The sequence below is a fragment of the Triticum aestivum genome, chromosome 7A (assembly GCF_018294505.1).
Source record: "Triticum aestivum cultivar Chinese Spring chromosome 7A, IWGSC CS RefSeq v2.1, whole genome shotgun sequence".
Taxonomy (NCBI): Eukaryota; Viridiplantae; Streptophyta; class Magnoliopsida; order Poales; family Poaceae; genus Triticum; species Triticum aestivum.
This window is the reverse complement of record NC_057812.1, coordinates 132,541,578-132,559,052: the sequence shown is the minus strand read 5'-3', so window position 1 is coordinate 132,559,052 and position 17,475 is coordinate 132,541,578. Positions and strand designations below refer to the sequence as shown.

The window sequence follows — 17,475 nt, the reverse complement described above, 5'->3', positions numbered from 1 at the left end:
AAAACACATAGAAAAAAACAAAAAACCAACAAAGATCGATAGAAGACAACAAAGAAAGTACACAGTCAAACTTGAACTTGTACAACTAGTGTACAACAGAAGAAGAGAAGAAAAATAAATCAAGAGAGCGACTGCAGCGATTGTGCAAGCTAAAACCCACTAATGGGCCAACTAATATGTGCGGGCGCTAGTGGCGAGCGAGAGCTACATCTCGCATTAGGCGAGAGATAACTATAGTGGTGTAATACCGAACAATCGCGCATCCGTGCATGTGAATTGGGTCGGCCCACCGAGCTGCTCGATAGCTTCCCCCCTGCTATGAGAATATTGAACCAATTTTTTATGTGCATCTTTTTAAGGCATTCTATCGCCGCACCCTCCCCTCGGCCTCCCCCACCGCCGTTGCTGGCCACCGCCCTGGCTATCCCTCTAAGCCCCACACCACCGGTGAAAACCTCCGGCGATCCCCCCCCCCCCTTCCTCTAAGATAGATAATAGAGTTGCAACTTCCCCATAGTGAGGTCATGGCTTCCCCTAAGAAAGATAGTGGGGTTGCTCTTACCCGACAACATTTTTTCTTCTCCGGCAAGAGGTCCAGCATGAAGAAAGGAAGGAAGAAGGTGACTGGCGCGATAAAAAAAATTCAGGTACCTGGAAAATAGCAAAACCATAAAAGTTTAGGTGTTTGTTTGGACTTGTGCAAAAACCCAAACAAAAAAGTGTCATAGCCATCACATGAGCATGCCATAGACGGTTGAGATACATTCCAAATATGGTTAAGAAGCACCAAATACACAGCGTGATAGCCGTCACAAGGACATGCTGTGGACAGCTGAGAGGCATTCCAAAAATGATGGCAGCACATATGTATGCTCAACAAAAAAACATGTTTGCATAAGTAAGCCCAAACAGATACAGTAGGACCGTAGGCCGTAGCTGTGACAAACACATGCTCCGGACACAGGTGTGCTGCATGCAATTCATGGTTGGTAGAGACGCATCTCAAAAAGAACGGTCAGTAGTAGAAACGCACAGGTGTACATAAATAAACCGCGACAAAAGTCGGCATGGCTACCCTCCAAACGCAGTAGCAACGAGCAGGCACACATAAGCTGTCACATGGACATGCTACGTCAGTTTAAGAACACTCCAAAGACAGTAGAAACACACTTACACACACTGACACACACACACACACACATAAAACTCTTCTAAAAACAAGAAAGGCAAACGAAACAGTAGGAGCGCCGGTGTATATATAGAGCGCCGCGAAAGCATCGCCCTCACAGCCTCGGCAGACACTCGAACTGCGGCGGAACAAAGCTGACGCAATGGCGGCCTTGCTCTGCATCAGCACCCCCGCCGCCGCCGCCCTTCCCCACCTCCCGCGCGGACGCGCACCCCCGTGCGACGTCGCGCTCGCCGCTCCGGTGCCTGCCCGTCTCTCCCTCCGCCGCCGCGGCCTCCCAACTACAGGTCTAGTTCGGGAACAGAACAGGACGCTCTCACGCTCGTCGGATTTACCGGCCGAACGGATGGAAGCCTAACCTGAGGATTCTTTTGTTGTGGCGGTGTGTTTTTGCAGGGCTGCGCTGCTCCGGCACGGAGGTGGGGGTTACGGATGCAATAAGGATGGCCGCGGCCACGCCGTTCGGGCACAACCTGGTGGCGGTGGACATCGTCGGTGACGAGGTGGCTGCCGACAAGGTGACTTCCCTGCTTTGCACGTGACTTGTTTGTTGTATTGCGTCAAAGGTACTTTTGTGGCTATGTTTAGACGGGGGGCGGGGGAGTTGTTGTGGATCTTGGCGTGGAGTTACACAGAAAGAAATACATAATAGCTACATGTCAGTCACCTGAACTTTTGAATTTGGGGCAGTCGATTTCGCTAGAAGGGAGAAACAGCCGGAGGGGAGGAAGAAACTCGCCGGAGGAGAGGAAGAAGCTCGCTGGCAGGCTACCCCACCATCTATCTTAGGGTCGGGGTGGGGGAGATGGCACGGCGGTGGTGCAAGTTCGCCGGAGAAAAACCTGTCATAGCCCGAGGCTAGAGGGATGGACGGGGGCGGGGGCAAGACATGCGGTGGGGGCGGTTTAGGGGACGGCGGTGCGGCGAGGCGGTCGCAGGGGTGGCAGCAGGCGACCCGGCCAGTGGCAACATGCGGCGGAGGAAGAAGAACACTGGCGATCTGTTTTTAGGAAGAAGGAAGAAGACGTAATCTAGACTGTTTCTTTTTTATCTAACGCTTGAGATTGATCCTGACAAAATCAACTGTCTCAAAGGGAAATTTTAGTCGACCGGCTCCTTGGCATTCCCAAAAAAATATTGTAATTTAATTTTGATTATTATTATTCCCTCCATTTCTAAATATTTGTCTTTCTAGAGATTTCAATAAGTGAGTACATACGGAGCAAAATGAATGAATCTACACCTTAAAATATGTCTATATACATCCATATGTGGTAGTCCATTTGAAATCTCTAAAAAGGCAAATATTTAGGAACGGATGGAGTATTATATACTCCTACAATTGAGCTAGTAAGGTTGTGAACATGTTTAGAAGGATGAGCTCGCAAAAAAAAATGTTTAGAAGGATGAATTTGTGAGTCCTAAATTTTGCAAGGCAATAAAACAGCTTAACCTTACTAAAGCCTCTATAATTTATAGTTTTCAGTAGAAACATGAATTTGTGCGTCCCACTAGGCTGTATATCATTTGCAGAAACAAATTAATATGATTTGTTATACATTATTTCTTTGCACATGTGGTTGATTCTTCTAATTGTTTGTTGAAAAGCTCCAGTTGGGCTTCAAGGAGATGGCCACATATGTCATATATGGCACCGGTGCTTTCTTTGCCGGATGGGTTTTGTCCGCTGTTGTTTCAGCAATTGACTCCATCCCCTTGGTCAGTAGTCATTAGATCTCTGCATGAATGTAAAATTCTTTCTGCCATCTTAGATCTTTAACTAAATGTGATATTGCCCTCAGCTCCCAAGAATACTGGAGATGGTGGGCCTCGGATACACGGTTTGGTTCAGCTCACGGTATCTTCTTTTCAAGGTATGTATCTATTTGCTTCATAAGTACTTTCTTTTGGTGTGCACTCTACTATGTTCAACCTTTTCACCACTTATTTACCACTTGCAGGAAAACAGAGAGGAATTGTTTGCCAAAGCTTATGATCTCAAAATGAGAATTGTTGGATCCGGCGATGCATGATGTGTTCACATATGGTTGGGCAGCTGAGTGTAATAACTTCTCTCTCGTTTTGGGAGAAATACTAAGTTGTGTGTTTCAACCATATGTTACTGAGTTTGTGATGTAGTGTTCGTTATGTTTGAAATATTCGGCGAAAAATGTATGTCGTGCTTTCTAGAGAAAAATGTGGTGTATGTGATAACTGGAATAAGCAAGTAAGACCCATGTAGGACATGGAGGCTAGACCAAATAATCCCAACATTGCCCCTTTTATGCAGAGCAAACATGAAACTTATGGGAGGTTGGTATGATATGGTGTCTATGATTTATCCAACCCAGAGGTGGTCTATGGTGTGTATGGTTTATCCAACCCAGATGCAATCGTAGCCTATTTTAGGAATTAGGCCTAAGGATGTAAATCGGTAAGTAAAGAAGCCCGCATATAACTAAATCCAAATATATTGTATATTAATTTTATCTTGATGACACCGAAATTTTTGCTAGTCCTAACAAAGACAAGCTCTTGGCCCTGTGCCACATCCTCGATGCTTTAGTCGGAGCGACTAACCTTAGAACAAATCCACTCAAGATGGAGGTCTTCCCCTTTTGTCATGACCACATTGACCTTGTTGACACACTATTTGTTTTTCTAGCTAGATTGGCTTCCTTCCCGGCAAATATTTTGGTCTCCCCCTTCGCTTCAGTGTCTTCGCCGGGTGGACTTACAACCAACCGCTCATCCACAAGTTCAGAGCCTGATTACTTCTATGAACTAGATAATACCACACATGTTGTAGCGGATTTGAATATATGGTTTTTAAATATTGTGTAGAATAATAATTCAAACATTACGATTTAAACTATGTGAAAGATTTCCCCATAAGCAAAAAAGTAGCATGAAAAATTGTGCAGGTCACAATTAAATGCAATGTGATTTAAAATCCACTTAGAATGCACTAACACACATTGTATGGTAGAGGATTCCCATGTGTAGATTAGACGCACAGTGAAAGCACACATGTTGAGATAATTATACCAAAGAAAAGGTGGAAACATGAAACTTCTCTGCCACTCGGAGAATCTAGCCCTACCTGTCACTTGTGCCCTGCGACCAACGATACCACCGTACACTATGTCCAGTTGCGTAGACGTGATAAGGTAACGACCCATGCCAACCTCTTACTATAGTGATGAACAATGCAGAACAGTGTCTACAATTGCTAAAGTCAATTAATTAAGTTGTTGCCACGCCCCAGGCCATGGCCAGTGTTGCCTGGGCCTGGCTACGTCCCTACCTATGTCAGGACTGCCCTTTCTCGCAAGAGGTATGGAAGACAGTTAGTGTTCTACATGAGATGCCTGCTCCGACCTCGCCTGACCTAGACCAATCTATTAACCAATGGTGTGAGGACATTCTCATGCCCCCCTCCAGCGCATTGGCAACATGATCTATTTGTTATGGAGTATTTTAAATTAGAGAATTGGACAAATGATGAATTATCCTGAGGTGGCATATGTAACTCTGGAGTATATTCGCACGCACAAGCATAGTAGTTTCCTCTTATACGTGTAGTCGACATTCTGTTTGTGGGGGGTACTCTTGGCTTTACCCCTTCAGAAAAGCATGGTGTAAATATATGTAACAACTTGTGTTCTTTTAGTTGGGACAGTGCTTTTGCTAGTATCTCAAGTTGTTTGAAGTGACAAATTGTACCAGGTTCACACCATCTACTACGGTGCGGACGAGCTCGCGCGCTCCTGCTAGCTGGACGAGCAAGCGGACGACGCGTTGCGTACTTTATTCGATACGGGCGTATAGATACAGCAAGAGTACGGACGTCCAGTGGCGAGGCGCGCAGACGGAGCCGTAGGAAATGACGGATACATATCAGTCCAGGATTGCCATGTTCCGTTGGTACAGGTGCGTAAAGAGTCGTGCTATGCACACGACATTCTTTGGACAATGCACGGACGATAAAAAAATCCGGCCGGACATATGCATGATTGAACAGGGCGCTGGCCGCAGGATTTAGATGTCGTGCATAGATCGGCCAGTTGTATCGTGCATGCAGCAGTTTCGGTGCGTAAATACTCACTACTAGGGAAAAGGCTAGCAGCATCGCGGATTTTAGACCTATCAGTAGCGCGGGATGGTGCGCTACTGATAAGGCGCTATAGCTAACGAATAGCAGTAGCGTGCCTTCACCCACGCTATGGCTAAATCGATTTAGTAGCAGCGAGTTCCAGGAGGAGCGCTGCTGGTAATTAGTAGTAGCGCTTCTCTCTGCCCGCGCTGCTACTATCATTTTGTATTTTATTTCTTTTTTATTTCATGTTGTATTCGTACACCTTTACACAAATTTTCATACAACAGGAATTTACAAATTGTTTTTACATCATAATGAGTTATTACATCACGGGGTGAAAGAACCGTGTGGACTAGTTTCAAGTGGACGGACATCCACTTGAAACTAATCCGCGGTTCTTTCATCCAATGATATAATAAATATCATCATCATCATCATATCATTAACAACTTATCATCATCATCATCATATCATTGGTCACTAGTCGTAATCACAAGTACTTCTGACATCTTCAACTCTAACACATTGTATCACATAATAAACATATTGTACCTCATAGGACCTACTACATTCTCTTAGGACCTACTATATTTTTTAAGGTAAAATAGCAAAAAAACAAGATAGCCCCTCGCTAGCCATTATGAAGAATGCAGATTATCCTGTCTCCAATTCTTGCCTTTCGCTTAATGTTGCTTCCAAGAACCTCCTTACGAATGTCCAAACATTTTTTCCACTCTTTGATTAGCATGTGTTCACCGGTTTCAGAAATTTGATATGCATAAGTGAGATCCGTAGGATGACCTGGCTGTAGGTTCAGAACTTCAAGGCGACCATTGTAATACATCAGATGAGGCACACAATCCATCGGGATTTTCTGTTGAAAAACATAGTAATAACTTCGTAGTTAGCAATGATGTACTAATTTTAAAAGTATGCAAAAGATGCACGGATGTCGTAATAGTAAAATATCTTACCAGGGTATCTCCATAGAAGTTATCGTGGTTCAACACGTGCACTAGTAGCACGTATTCACCATAATTTGGAGGAGTTCGATAATAGGTATTGTAATTCTCAAAAAAAGTACAATAAGCAATCAGATGATTTTTCTCCTTATAAGTTAATTCGGAGCCATCAGTATAGTGGGTTTTGTCTACCATCTTCTGCACATTCTTTGAAGATTCAAAATAAGCTGTCAATGGAAATAAGCTGTCAACTATTTTGAAATAAACAATATAAATTAGTTAATAACTACGTTTGAGAAACTCACATTGCGGTAGAATCGAAAGCGTATCAACAAGGACCCAAATGTCCATATTGTCTTGCTCGATGTCAGGATCACCAAGATCCATGCTGACAATCATACCCTCATAAAAACCATACATTTTGCAAAGTGCTTTCCAATTTTGGCAACCAAAATGGGTTACGCTATGAGAATTGTACAGATTTATTTCAAAATCGATATCATGGTGGGTCCTTAGGTGTATTTTCTTTGTTTGAAAATTTTCATGGTCTTCAAACCCATCCTCTCCAAGACATAGCGTCTTGCATGACATGGGATAAGCTAGTCGAATTGTAAAAGATGAAAATTAGACGTTGAAATAGTTGAAGTCATGCTTAATTACGAAAAAAAACACTTGTCGTTGTTGCGTACCGTTTCAACATCGAAGGTCTCCTCGAGCTTAATGCTGAAGCGCCAATCTTCATCCAGCTGAACGAACCTGTCGCACATACCTCGATCATCGTGGCACCAACTACACTCCCCCGGGAGACTGCCGTCGTCCGAGTACGACATTTCCTACGTTTATAATTCAAAGATTAAACTTGTACATATTCTAGCACAAGTCATGCCAGAATTCACGGAAAAATCCGGCATGACCTTTGCTAAAAAAGGACATATCGAGCGCCTGAAATTTGCCGGAACGAAAATTAATCAACACTCCGGAAAACATAGGCCACTCAGAGGTGTAACCAAAACATGAAATAATTGCTTAAACTAAAAAATAACACCAAATATGGCATGTTCAACTAGTTCTATTAATTCAACTAGTTCTATTAATTCAACTAGTTCTTACTAAATATAAACTTAGTATAAAAAGAAAAAAAACTAGTTCTTTCTAAAAATGAAGTAGTTCAACTAGTTATTAATTTAGTTACTATACTAGTTCAACTAAAACTTAACTAGTTCAACTAAAACTAAACTAGTTCTATTAATTCAACTAGTTCTTACTAAATATAAACTCACTATAAATAGAAAGAAACTAGCACATCTACTACTACTAATTAACATCTAACTACTACATCTACTACTAATTAACATGTACTACTGTTAATTATACAACTAGTTTACCATCACTACTAGTAATTAATATCCACTACTTCTAAAAATAATTATCTATGAACCCTAAATTAACATCTACTACTACTAAAATCATCTACTAACTAAGCAAAGAGAGAGGGGGTTGGGGAGGGGTGGGGGGCTTACAGAGGGAGAGACGGTGGCGGGGAGGTGCTCGGCGACGGAGGGGTGGCAAGGGCGGGCTCGGGATCGGGAGGGTGGCGGTCCTGGGCGACGGGCTCGGCGGGCTCGGTCGAGGGCGGCTACGGTGAGGTCGAGGGTGGCGACAGTGTGGTCGAGAGCGGCGGCGGTGAGGTTGAGGGCGGGCGGCGGCGACAGCGGTGAGGGCGCAGGCGTGCTCGGGCTCGAGCGGCGGCGACAGGGAGTAGGGGAACAGGCCGGTGGGGGGGAAAGGAGGACTTAGCGAAATTTTGATGCGGGGGGTGGTTAACTCGAACTAGCAGTAGCGCACGTACAGAAAACGCGCTATAGCTAACTTATCTACAGCGCGTTTTGGGGAAAACCGCTACTGCTAATGGAAGCAGTTATTTCTTTTGTTTAGTGAAAACATCAAAAATATACATTGGTCATCATTGATCTTTTTGTGTATAATCTAAATAGTCAACATGAATCCTCACTGTATCTGTATAGGTACAAGCGAGGATTCATATTGCAACCACAAATCATACACATATAGTTCAATGAAGACCAAGTGCTCGAGATAGGTTGAGAAGCAACATATTTAAGGTGGTAAACACCTTGTTCGCTTAGCAGTATGGGACTAAACTTAATTAGTTACGGTCATACTTACCAGCAGCGAGTTTTGAGCAAAACCGTTGCTACTAAGTTCTTTAGCAGTAGCGCGTCCACGGAAAGGGCGCTACTACTATATCTAGCCTGGAGGCAACACCGTGGCAATTATAGTAGTAGCGCTCTTTTCACCTAGAGCGCTACTGCTACTCAGTCATTAGCAGCGCTCTTTTCTAAAGCTCGTTGCTGCTAATTAGCAGTAGCGTCTGTTTTTAGACCGCGCTGCTGCTAAGATTCTGTGTATAAGGTTTTTCTTAGTAGTGACTGTACATAACAACGTCCGTCCGGTGCATCTGTTACACTGACACCGTGAGTGGAATGGATAAGTCTCCATGGTGACCCGACCGACACTACAAAGTAAATGCAAATCTGTAGTCTTCCTTGGGACGCCGCCTAAGGCGAGGAGCTCTTGGCGATGGAGATGGCGACGGGGAGGCGATGGAATCGAGTTCTTGTCAGATCCAGTCGACAGGTAAACTTTGGCAACCCAATTATCTGATATCCGTGACAGGTACAAGTTATAGGTGGTAAATTTATTCGAATGATTTTTATTTTGAGATAGATTTCCCCTGTCGGATCTGGCCTGTGCAGATGCGCCTCTGGCCCATGTTGCAAGCCAAGCTTTAGTATGCACGCCTGCTGAATCCAGCATTGGCGATGCCGGGGGTGCCGCACTGGACTTACAAATGGAGTTGAACAACACTTGCGAGGGGATTGCTCTGTCCGCACCGGCGTCCGAGCAATCTACAGGCGGAGACAACCCTCAAGCCCCTGGTTGGACTAAAATGTACAAGTCCACGGCATTTTGTTTCTCGTTCAATCATAGCTCTAACTGCTAATTTCTTGTTACGATATTTGAAGCATGTTTATCATACCGGCTGCTATACGGCCATGCCATCTACTCATGATGGGATTAAACATACATTACTGAAAAGCATAAATCTGTATGATGTAGAATCCGTATGGGGCGTGCACCTGATGAACGACCCCCATGTGCTGCCAGGATGAGTGCGTTGGAAATGGCATTGCCAAGTTATGCAGAAAAGAAAACTGAAACTGTCATAGTTCCTGCTCTGGGAAGCAACTTCGATACACTGGGGGAAGCCTATGGTTACTACAATCTATATTCATGGGAGATCGGCTTTGGAGTAAGATATGGCAAACGCCGGCTAAATGTCGAAAAAGAACAAAATGCATGCAGGAGATAGTTTGTGGCTGCTCTTTAAGTAATTATTTCACTTCACTAGCACATATCCCCATCTAGGTGTGAATACATGTATAACAAAAACTGAAACATGACACTTAAACAGAAACAAAATAAGTGCCTCCCCTGTTTCATGTCATTTCTACATGACCCAATGCTTACATTGTAAAAAAAACTAACTAAAATCCCTACTGCACGTAAAAAAAAAGACAAGATCACTGCGGGCAATGCATGAAGGTCGATGGTATATTCATCCAATTCTACTCCAAGGATCCATGATTCCAATTCAAAAAGTGAAGACTACTGCTTATCAATACATTACCTCCGACGTCTGCAATCGGATCCGATCCGTTGTGCTGCATTTTGCTGATAATCACGTGCCCCCTGGCAAAGTGTTATCGCCTGAACACCAAGAGAGGTGCAAAGCTCTTGTTAATCAGATTTGTGGCAATCTAGATGCAGCTGCTACTGTTATGTACAAGGAGTTCACAAACAGGATTGCCGAGGCAGAAAATGCTCGCTTGACAATCAACATGTGCATCTAGCTCCAAGCCCCTTGGTCAGCGCCAAGACAGCGCTTGTTGTTACCCAATGTTCGTTCCCATCGAAAACTCACTTTTGACTTGAATACATTGGTATCAAACAAAAGTTACTAACTGCTTGTGTCTGCCCTCCTCGCTTTTTACAGGTAGGCCAGCAGAGCAGAGTCGCGCACCTTCAACCCAGAGTCATGAAGAAGCATTAGCAGAAGCACGCAGAGGAAAAGAGAACTGCACTGGAGCCCCAGATTCCACACCAAGATTCATAACACCTGAGTCATGTTGGTTTCCATTTGATTGTCATTGGCACTTGTACACACATGCTCAATATTTAACCTCCACGCTTGTTGATACATCCCTGCAGACACAGCTTCCTCCAGAATCACCACTTGCAAATGCATGCGCACACACTCTTCTCCAGCTTGCTGGAATAGTCTCTCAAACATGTACTTAACAACTCATCACCACTCACGTCGTCTCATGATTTTTTTTTTAAAATGAAAGAAACACCACTATGATCATGTGCTCTGAATATCATTCCAGCAAAGGATCAACAACTTCAGTATGTTGAGGAAACTCCTGAAGCTAAGCTGCCAGCACCTACCCTTCCTGGAGCCGCGCAAAACCTGATTGCAATAAATGCCACCTGCCCCTTGCGCCTTGTGCTCTCTGTTTCACTAACATGCCTTCTGACGATGATTCTGCACACACGGGTTAGCAATCTCATGCAAGCTGTGTTTTATTTCTAGCACCTCTCCTAAAGTTTCAAACTATATCTAAGCATTCTGTCCACACTGTTTTTATGGCTGCAGCTATGCTGATATCACCCCGGTACCCACGGACACCTTACCATTTACGGAGCCGGAAGTATGTCACTGTCACAGATGTCACAAAAAAGCCTACCTGGACAATGAAGCGTCCAAGGTCAAATGTTGTAAACATGGTAGACCCTAAGAGACAGAAAACATCAGAATTACCTGCTGTTGATCATCTCCCTGACATTGGAGAACGCAGATCAGCACCTCCCTGACACTCGAGGACGCAGATCAGCACCTCCCTGACATTGGTATCAAACAAAAGTTACTAACTCCAGCCGCCTGCCCGCCCTGCATCTGACCTGGCCCGACTTGGCCAACTACAGGAGTTGCTCCTCCAAGACCAAGAGTGGCGACATGGGCCGCGTAGGCCTCCTCCCACCTGTAGAAATCACATCCACCCCCTGACGGCTGCCATGGATTCAGAAGAAAACATACATCGTCAGAACCTGACCAACTAAACATCAGGAAAAAAAAGCCAAAATCCCATCCAAGATACTGTACTTACATTGTGATTCCGGCACTTGTCGAAACGCTGGCCGGCATTCTGCCCGCGCCGCGCTACGTATGTCACCACGTTCCTCCCGCAATCCGGACAAGGCACGACTGACAGAGCACCTTGGTCAACACCTGGATCTGCCATCTTTGCAAGCTACGGTTATATCTGCTTCGATTTGGGATATGGTAAAGGAAGTTGTGCGGCGCGGCTAGGGTTTCGTCTCTCGATTTGGGGATCGAATGGGGAACAGACAAGCAAGAACCCGTGGGTTGCATTAAATACATCCGATGGGCCGCCCATCAGAAAATTGTGCAACACCCGCTACCGGCCGTTCCCGTACTTTCGGTATAGGTACAGGACCGGGAACAAACGTCACGTTAGAAAACACCGTCAACCCTCCTCTCGCGTCGGCAACAACGTTGACTCCCACGGCGTCTCTTGCCCGTCACGTACGTGCATTAAACTCTCCTTAACCGCCAACTGCAATACGGCATGCACCTCGCATCTCCAGCGGATCGAACGCGCGACGATAGCGAGAGCGCGCGAGCTATTTTCGGCAGATGCTTAATTAGATACTTTTGCTATAGATAAGACTATAGATGTTCAAGAAAAATCTGGCATATTTTTATACACATATAAAAGAAGTTTATTGAGTAGTCATCGGCCCATCGCAGGTTTCATTACTTTTCTTAATTATTAAAAAGGAATTGTGAATGACCGATTCGTCATTGATAGCATTAAACCCTAAAAGGAGGGATATATTGTGATAATAGTGGCAGATCAAACAAGAACTTGATGTCTTGATGAAAACATTTCTCTAAGAGCTTTGCATGGTAGATGCCCTAACTTTGTAGCAATATTGCCAAGTAGTAAGCCCACGCCGGGTAATCTAAAATAGCAAGCGTAGTTAAAAAAAATAACTGATAACAACTAAAACTGTTTGCCTCTGTTTTGAAGAAAAGCGTGCTTAGTTACATCCAGATGCTAATAACCAATTCGATCGAGTCTGTGCATAAAATCATGGCATAGTTGGATCTGCTAGAGGAGAATTAACAAAGTCTTATCTAACTCCTACACTATTTTTTGCGGGAAAAACTTTCAAACTATTCATCATCTGGTAGGCAGTACAAAGAACACTAGAAGTAAAATTTACATTCAGGTCCGTAAACCGCCTAGCAACGACTACAAACACTGGAGCAAGCCGAAGGTATTCCGCCGCCATCGCCCCTCCATCACCGGAGGGCAGGAGACATACTTGTTTCTCAACCTGTGTATTGTCACCAAACATTGTCACCTAGCACGCACGGTATGAACCTCCATATTCGCATTTTGTCGGTCATCTGATACCCTCTTCTTTTCAATTCCCTTTCAGCAACCAAACTGTTTTGAACTTGAATTTGTATATAGGGTTGTAAAAGCTCCATCTTCCCCTTCTGCCAGAGTAGTAAAAGAGTTGTATGATCAGACTCAGCCTCAAGCAAAATTACCAAAAAAAAGCAGATGCGCAGATTGTTGCTAGAGGAAGATCCAAAGATTTCCGGCAGACATGATCGGCCGTGCCGCCTGTTTCAAGCTGCGACCTGCGACCGCCGGCAGGCAGGGATGTGGTGCGTGCGCTGCCTGTGGCTGTGGTAGCACGTTCACCCAACGGCCAACGCCCCGGCGCCTTCAGTTTCAGTTTGCGCCTGCCCACCCCGCGGCCGCCGCTGACCACACACAAACCTCGCGGCGAATCCGCCGATCTCCTCCCCCCTCCTTCCCGAGAGGCTGAGGCGGCGGCGACCGACAAGCACCCCCTCCGCCGCCGGCGGCCATGAAGCCCCCGCCCCTGCCGGCGCCCGCCAGAGCCCCGCCGCTCCCGTGGATCTCCCCGCTCCAGTACCGCAGCCCCACCCGCGCCGCGCCCGCCTCCCCGCCCCCGCCCCCGCCGCCGCCCTCCTCTCCCCCGCCGCGCCGCGTCGACCACCCGGACCTCGCGCGCCTCATCGCCTCCTCGCAGTCCGGGCAGCGCGCGCTCGACCTCTTCAACGCCGCCGCGGAGCAGCGCGGGTTCTCGCACACCGCGTCCACCTTCTCCGCGCTCCTCATCCGCCTCGCGCGCGCCCGCCTCCCGTCCGCCACCACCGCAGTCCTCCGCCGCGCCGCCTCCGCGCCCTGCCGCTTCCTCGAGCCGCACCTCCTGCCGCTCCTCCGCCTCCTCCCGCCCGACCACGCCCTCGCGCTCCTCCGCCTCCTGCCGTCGCTCCTCCACCGCCGCCGCGTCTCGCACAAGGCCCTCGCCGTCTGCCTCGACCGACTCGTCTCCTCCCGCTGCCCCGACGTCCTCGCCGACCTCATAGCCGACCTGCGCGACCCCCGGAACAAGTACCTCCCCGCTCCCAACACCTGCGTCTACAACATCCTCATCAAGCACTACATCAAGAACGGCGACTCCGAGACCGCCTTCAGGGTGCTCGATGAAATGCGTGAGTACACCTGCGGCGATGTGAGGCCAAACCTGGTCACCTATTCGACATTGTTGGGTGGGCTCTGTCGTGCTGGTAAGATGAAGGAAGCGTTTGAGCTATTCGAGGGGATGATCGAGAAAGACCACATCGTGCCGGACCAGCTGACATACAATCTGATCATCGACGGATTCTGCCGTCTGGGGCAGGTGGAGAAGGCACGGACAATCTTTGGATTTATGAGGAAGAATGAGTGTGAGCCAAATGCTTTCAACTACGCAACTCTTATAAATGGACACTGCAAGAAAGGGGAAGTGGAGGATGCAAAGCTGGTGTTCGAGGAGATGAGGACTGCTGGGGTGGAACCAGACGCCGTCAGCTACACGGCATTGATCGGGTGCCTTTGTAGACATGGGACTGTCGATGAGGGGATCAATCTTCTGATGGAGATGAGGGAGAAGGGATGCAAGGCTGATGTTGTCACATACAATCTGCTGCTTGAAGGGCTGTGCAAAGATGGGCGGATGGCAGAAGTGATGGACTTGCTTGGGAGGTTGCCAGAGGAAGGAGTTCAGTTGAACGTCGCAAGCTATCGGATTGTGATGAATACTCTGTGCTCAAGTGGAGATATGGAGAAGGCCGTTGGCTTGCTGGGATTAATGCTCAGAAGAGGGTTTTTGCCGCACTATGCAGCCTCAAACAAACTTTTGATCGGTCTGTGCGATGTTGGGCGAGTGGCAGATGCGACAGCTGCATTGTATGGATTGGCCAAATTTGGGTTCATGCCAGAGGCTAGTTGTTGGGCAAAGCTGATTGAGGCTGTGTGCCGGGACAGAAAACTTAGGAGATCTGTTGAGCTTCTGGATGTCTTAATTACGGGAGGGTGAACAAGTTACCTCAGTGCAGCATGGGTTACTTTGGCCGATTTTTTACCTGAAGTAGGATACAAATCAGGTATGAAGATCGCTCGAAAACGGAGTGATGGCACATTGAAGGGATCACTTTCACATAAGATGATCAGGCTTGACCCCAAATGGCGAACAAGATGCAGTCCAGGAAATAACTCAAAAGGGTCGTTTGATCTGCAACAGGACCTTGCGTACAATCAAACTTGGACAAGGACGGCAACCTGAGCCAATTTGCGATACATCCACAACCATTCATTCTGATTTGGGGAGGGGGGCATTTGAGGGTGGGCACAGGACATTGACTACTTTGATGTTTTCGTGCCCGTAGTAAAAATAATTTGCATCATCTCTGGCCGAGGAGACCGAAGATGCAAAAACCATGTGGAAGACTGGTGCTCATTCCCCGTATTCGTTGGTGCGTTTTTTCTACTATTCTTGAAGACATTTAGCTGACTTGCTGTTCACCGATGTTCAGATCACCGAAACCAATGTTATGAATTGCATCCACTGTATCTCACTCGTGCTAAATGTTCTTGTGCTATCATTCTCTGCACTCTTCAGCCAAAATGTTCTCATCCATATATATGATTGTAGTTTTTTGCTTCAGTACATGTTTTTGTTTTTGTTGTAAATGCCGGTTATGAGGCAGATAATTATGTGTAAGATGGATAAATTTTCCTTGGTTGGCTTCATGTTACTATTCATTTCAGAACTCGAACTCTCATGAAAGGCTTCAAGCCAAATGTTCTCTTTTGACATCACTTTATTTGTTACAGCAACTTCAAGCCAAATGTTCAGTTGAAACTAGAACAGAGGGCCTTTTTAGGAGTAGAAATGAGAGATTGACACACCGGCTACTCCTGGACTAACAGCCCCTCATTCTCATTACATCCTCCACTAATTTGTAGCAACACACGCCACAGTTCACACACACACACACACACACACACACGCACTCCCTACTTTATTCAAGCACCGAGTCATGCATAAATAGCGTATCACGCAACACAGTTTACACCACACGACACATATGAATGCAACAATTGTGATAACTTACAAGCAGCAAGTATAACAAATGATTAAGAAGAAGAAGACGGCGGCGAAGGCCGTGGACGCCATGGATAGCCGGCGAGGAGGGGGCGGGCGGTCAGTCACGGCAGACGGAGCTCTTGGGCTTGACGATGAACTTCATCTGGCCGGCGGTGCAGTGGAGGCCTTGGCGCTCGCCGCAGACGAAGTAGTGCATCTTGCGCTTCTTGAGGACGAACTCGAAGCCCGCGCCGGCGCCCTCCGTCACGCCGGCCACCAGCTTGGCCGTCTTGAGGTTGCAGGACTGGTAGTCGGCCAGGTTCCGCATCATGTACACGCTGTGCGCGTGCGTCGTCGCGTTCGGCGGGTCGTAAGTGAACACTGCACACCCAGCATCCAAACAACCAAGATATGTTATCCGGTCAATATTTATGTGACTTGGAGTAAAAGCCAGTGCCGCCCTCGTGAGATGAGAGCCAGGGTGTTCGGTACAAATGTGCAGTGCTCAGTGTCTAGTTTAGTTCCTGATGTGTACTATATAAGATGAGTTTTTCAACATACCATCAAAAAAAAAGATGAGTTTTTCAACAGAAGAAAAAGGTTGTGAGGTCCCTCATATATACTCTCTCTATCTAAGTACTCCCTCTGTAAAGAAATATAAGAGCGTCTACGAGGGTAGTAAATATTATTTTGAGGCGCTCTTATATTTCTTTTAGGGGGGGAGTAAATATTATTCCGAGGCGCAGAGTAGCTTAGTTAACTGAATCTTTAGCAACTTCGGTTAAACAGTGACAATTTTGTTGTTGCTTAAAACTTGACGTACGTTGCGGTTTTTTTTGTTTTTTTTGCAGTTCGTTAGTGTGACAAATATGGCAAGGTAAAGTGCTTTAAAAGGCTGATTGCAAAAAAAAAATGCTCTAAAAACCAAGACTGATCATAGAAAGCAAGTATACGTCAGTACTACATAGTATAATTGCGTACCGAGGCTGTCGTCCTGGAAGAAGGGGCCCTTCCTGATGACCCAGTCGGTGTAGTTGTACCCCCACGTCCACCGCGCCGCGTCGCCGACGACGAACCGCTCCGCCCGGCACGCCTCCGGGACGACGTGCACCAGCGCCAGCAGCACGAGCACCGCCGCCGTTGCCATCCTCGCCTCCATCTCTCAACCAGGGACAAGCTAGAGCACCGCACCTGCTAGCGGCAGCACGTACTCAGCTTGCTCGCCGGCCACTGGATGCTCTGGCTGGCCTGGTTTGTGATGAGCATGGCATGGCTTGGGTATAAATAGGGAGGAGGGACGGGCCGGTCGATCATGGCGTTGCGTCGGAGTGCAGGCCGGGCTCGCCCGGCCAGCGCAGCACGGGGGCGCGTGATGATGGCGCCAGTTGACTCTTGTAGCCGGGACGAGAGGTTCCATCAGCTCGACAGAACCCTGGGACTGGAGGAATTCTCTTCTCGGGTCATTGTTTACTTGTCTGGGCCACACGATTAGAGAAAAGCGGGCGTTGCACTTGGGGAGGGTCGCGCTTGGGGTTGGTCGACCGCAACGTTGGTGCGCCATTAGCGACCTGGGCGTGCGTGCTTAGTGGCAGGGCGTGTCTTTG

The 17,475-nt window shown here is 46.9% G+C and overlaps 3 protein-coding genes and 2 long non-coding RNA genes across 7 annotated transcripts; 3 read left to right on the top strand and 2 right to left on the bottom strand.

Moving 5' to 3' along the window:
* Positions 1 to 1,215: 1,215 nt before the first annotated feature.
* Positions 1,216 to 3,474, top strand: LOC123150318 (protein CURVATURE THYLAKOID 1B, chloroplastic). 2 transcript variants are annotated; one of them, XM_044570175.1, is made up of 5 exons: positions 1,216 to 1,476; positions 1,586 to 1,707; positions 2,804 to 2,908; positions 2,992 to 3,063; positions 3,151 to 3,474. In XM_044570175.1, the coding sequence occupies exons 1-5, from the start codon at positions 1,332 to 1,334 to the stop codon at positions 3,220 to 3,222; spliced, it is 516 nt and encodes a 171-aa protein (XP_044426110.1). In that variant the 5' UTR covers positions 1,216 to 1,331; the 3' UTR covers positions 3,223 to 3,474. The 2 variants fall into 2 exon arrangements, with proteins under 2 accessions (XP_044426110.1, XP_044426108.1); XM_044570173.1 differs by having other exon boundaries at positions 1,222 to 1,476; positions 2,798 to 2,908.
* Positions 3,475 to 8,759: 5,285 nt separating this feature from the next.
* On the top strand, positions 8,760 to 11,220 carry LOC123154660 (uncharacterized). Of its 2 annotated transcripts, none has more exons than XR_006476977.1 (4): positions 8,760 to 8,905; positions 9,025 to 10,230; positions 10,326 to 10,889; positions 10,989 to 11,220. It is a non-coding gene; the product is annotated as an uncharacterized lncRNA (long non-coding RNA). The 2 variants fall into 2 exon arrangements; XR_006476976.1 differs by having other exon boundaries at positions 8,996 to 10,230.
* On the bottom strand, positions 10,174 to 11,762 carry LOC123154659 (uncharacterized). The gene is made up of 3 exons (XR_006476974.1): positions 11,500 to 11,762; positions 11,154 to 11,402; positions 10,174 to 11,079 (listed from the first exon to the last, which is right to left on the bottom strand). It is a non-coding gene; the product is annotated as an uncharacterized lncRNA (long non-coding RNA).
* Positions 11,763 to 13,036: 1,274 nt separating this feature from the next.
* On the top strand, positions 13,037 to 15,534 carry LOC123153169 (pentatricopeptide repeat-containing protein At5g18475). Its single transcript, XM_044572414.1, has 2 exons — positions 13,037 to 13,097; positions 13,263 to 15,534. The coding sequence occupies exons 1-2, from the start codon at positions 13,037 to 13,039 to the stop codon at positions 14,819 to 14,821; spliced, it is 1,620 nt and encodes a 539-aa protein (XP_044428349.1). The 3' UTR covers positions 14,822 to 15,534.
* A 29-nt stretch (positions 15,535 to 15,563) lies between these two features.
* LOC123149962 (blue copper protein 1b) lies at positions 15,564 to 17,275 on the bottom strand. The gene is made up of 2 exons (XM_044569754.1): positions 16,853 to 17,275; positions 15,564 to 16,252 (listed from the first exon to the last, which is right to left on the bottom strand). The coding sequence occupies exons 1-2, from the start codon at positions 17,028 to 17,030 to the stop codon at positions 15,990 to 15,992; spliced, it is 441 nt and encodes a 146-aa protein (XP_044425689.1). The 5' UTR covers positions 17,031 to 17,275; the 3' UTR covers positions 15,564 to 15,989.
* Positions 17,276 to 17,475: the final 200 nt, after the last annotated feature.

Coding starts and splice junctions, on each gene's coding strand:
- LOC123150318 (XM_044570173.1), top strand. CDS start 1,332: ATGGCGGCCTTGCTCTGCATCAGCACCCCCGCCGCCGCCGCCCTTCCC. Junction 1,708..2,797: donor ACGAGGTGGCTGCCGACAAG/GTGACTTCCCTG, acceptor TTTGTTGAAAAG/CTCCAGTTGGGCTTCAAGGA. Junction 2,909..2,991: donor CAATTGACTCCATCCCCTTG/GTCAGTAGTCAT, acceptor TATTGCCCTCAG/CTCCCAAGAATACTGGAGAT.
- LOC123153169 (XM_044572414.1), top strand. CDS start 13,037: ATGATCGGCCGTGCCGCCTGTTTCAAGCTGCGACCTGCGACCGCCGGC. Junction 13,098..13,262: donor CGCCGGCAGGCAGGGATGTG/GTGCGTGCGCTG, acceptor CGAGAGGCTGAG/GCGGCGGCGACCGACAAGCA.
- LOC123149962 (XM_044569754.1), bottom strand. CDS start 17,030: ATGGAGGCGAGGATGGCAACGGCGGCGGTGCTCGTGCTGCTGGCGCTG. Junction 16,253..16,852: donor CTTCCAGGACGACAGCCTCG/GTACGCAATTAT, acceptor CTGGGTGTGCAG/TGTTCACTTACGACCCGCCG.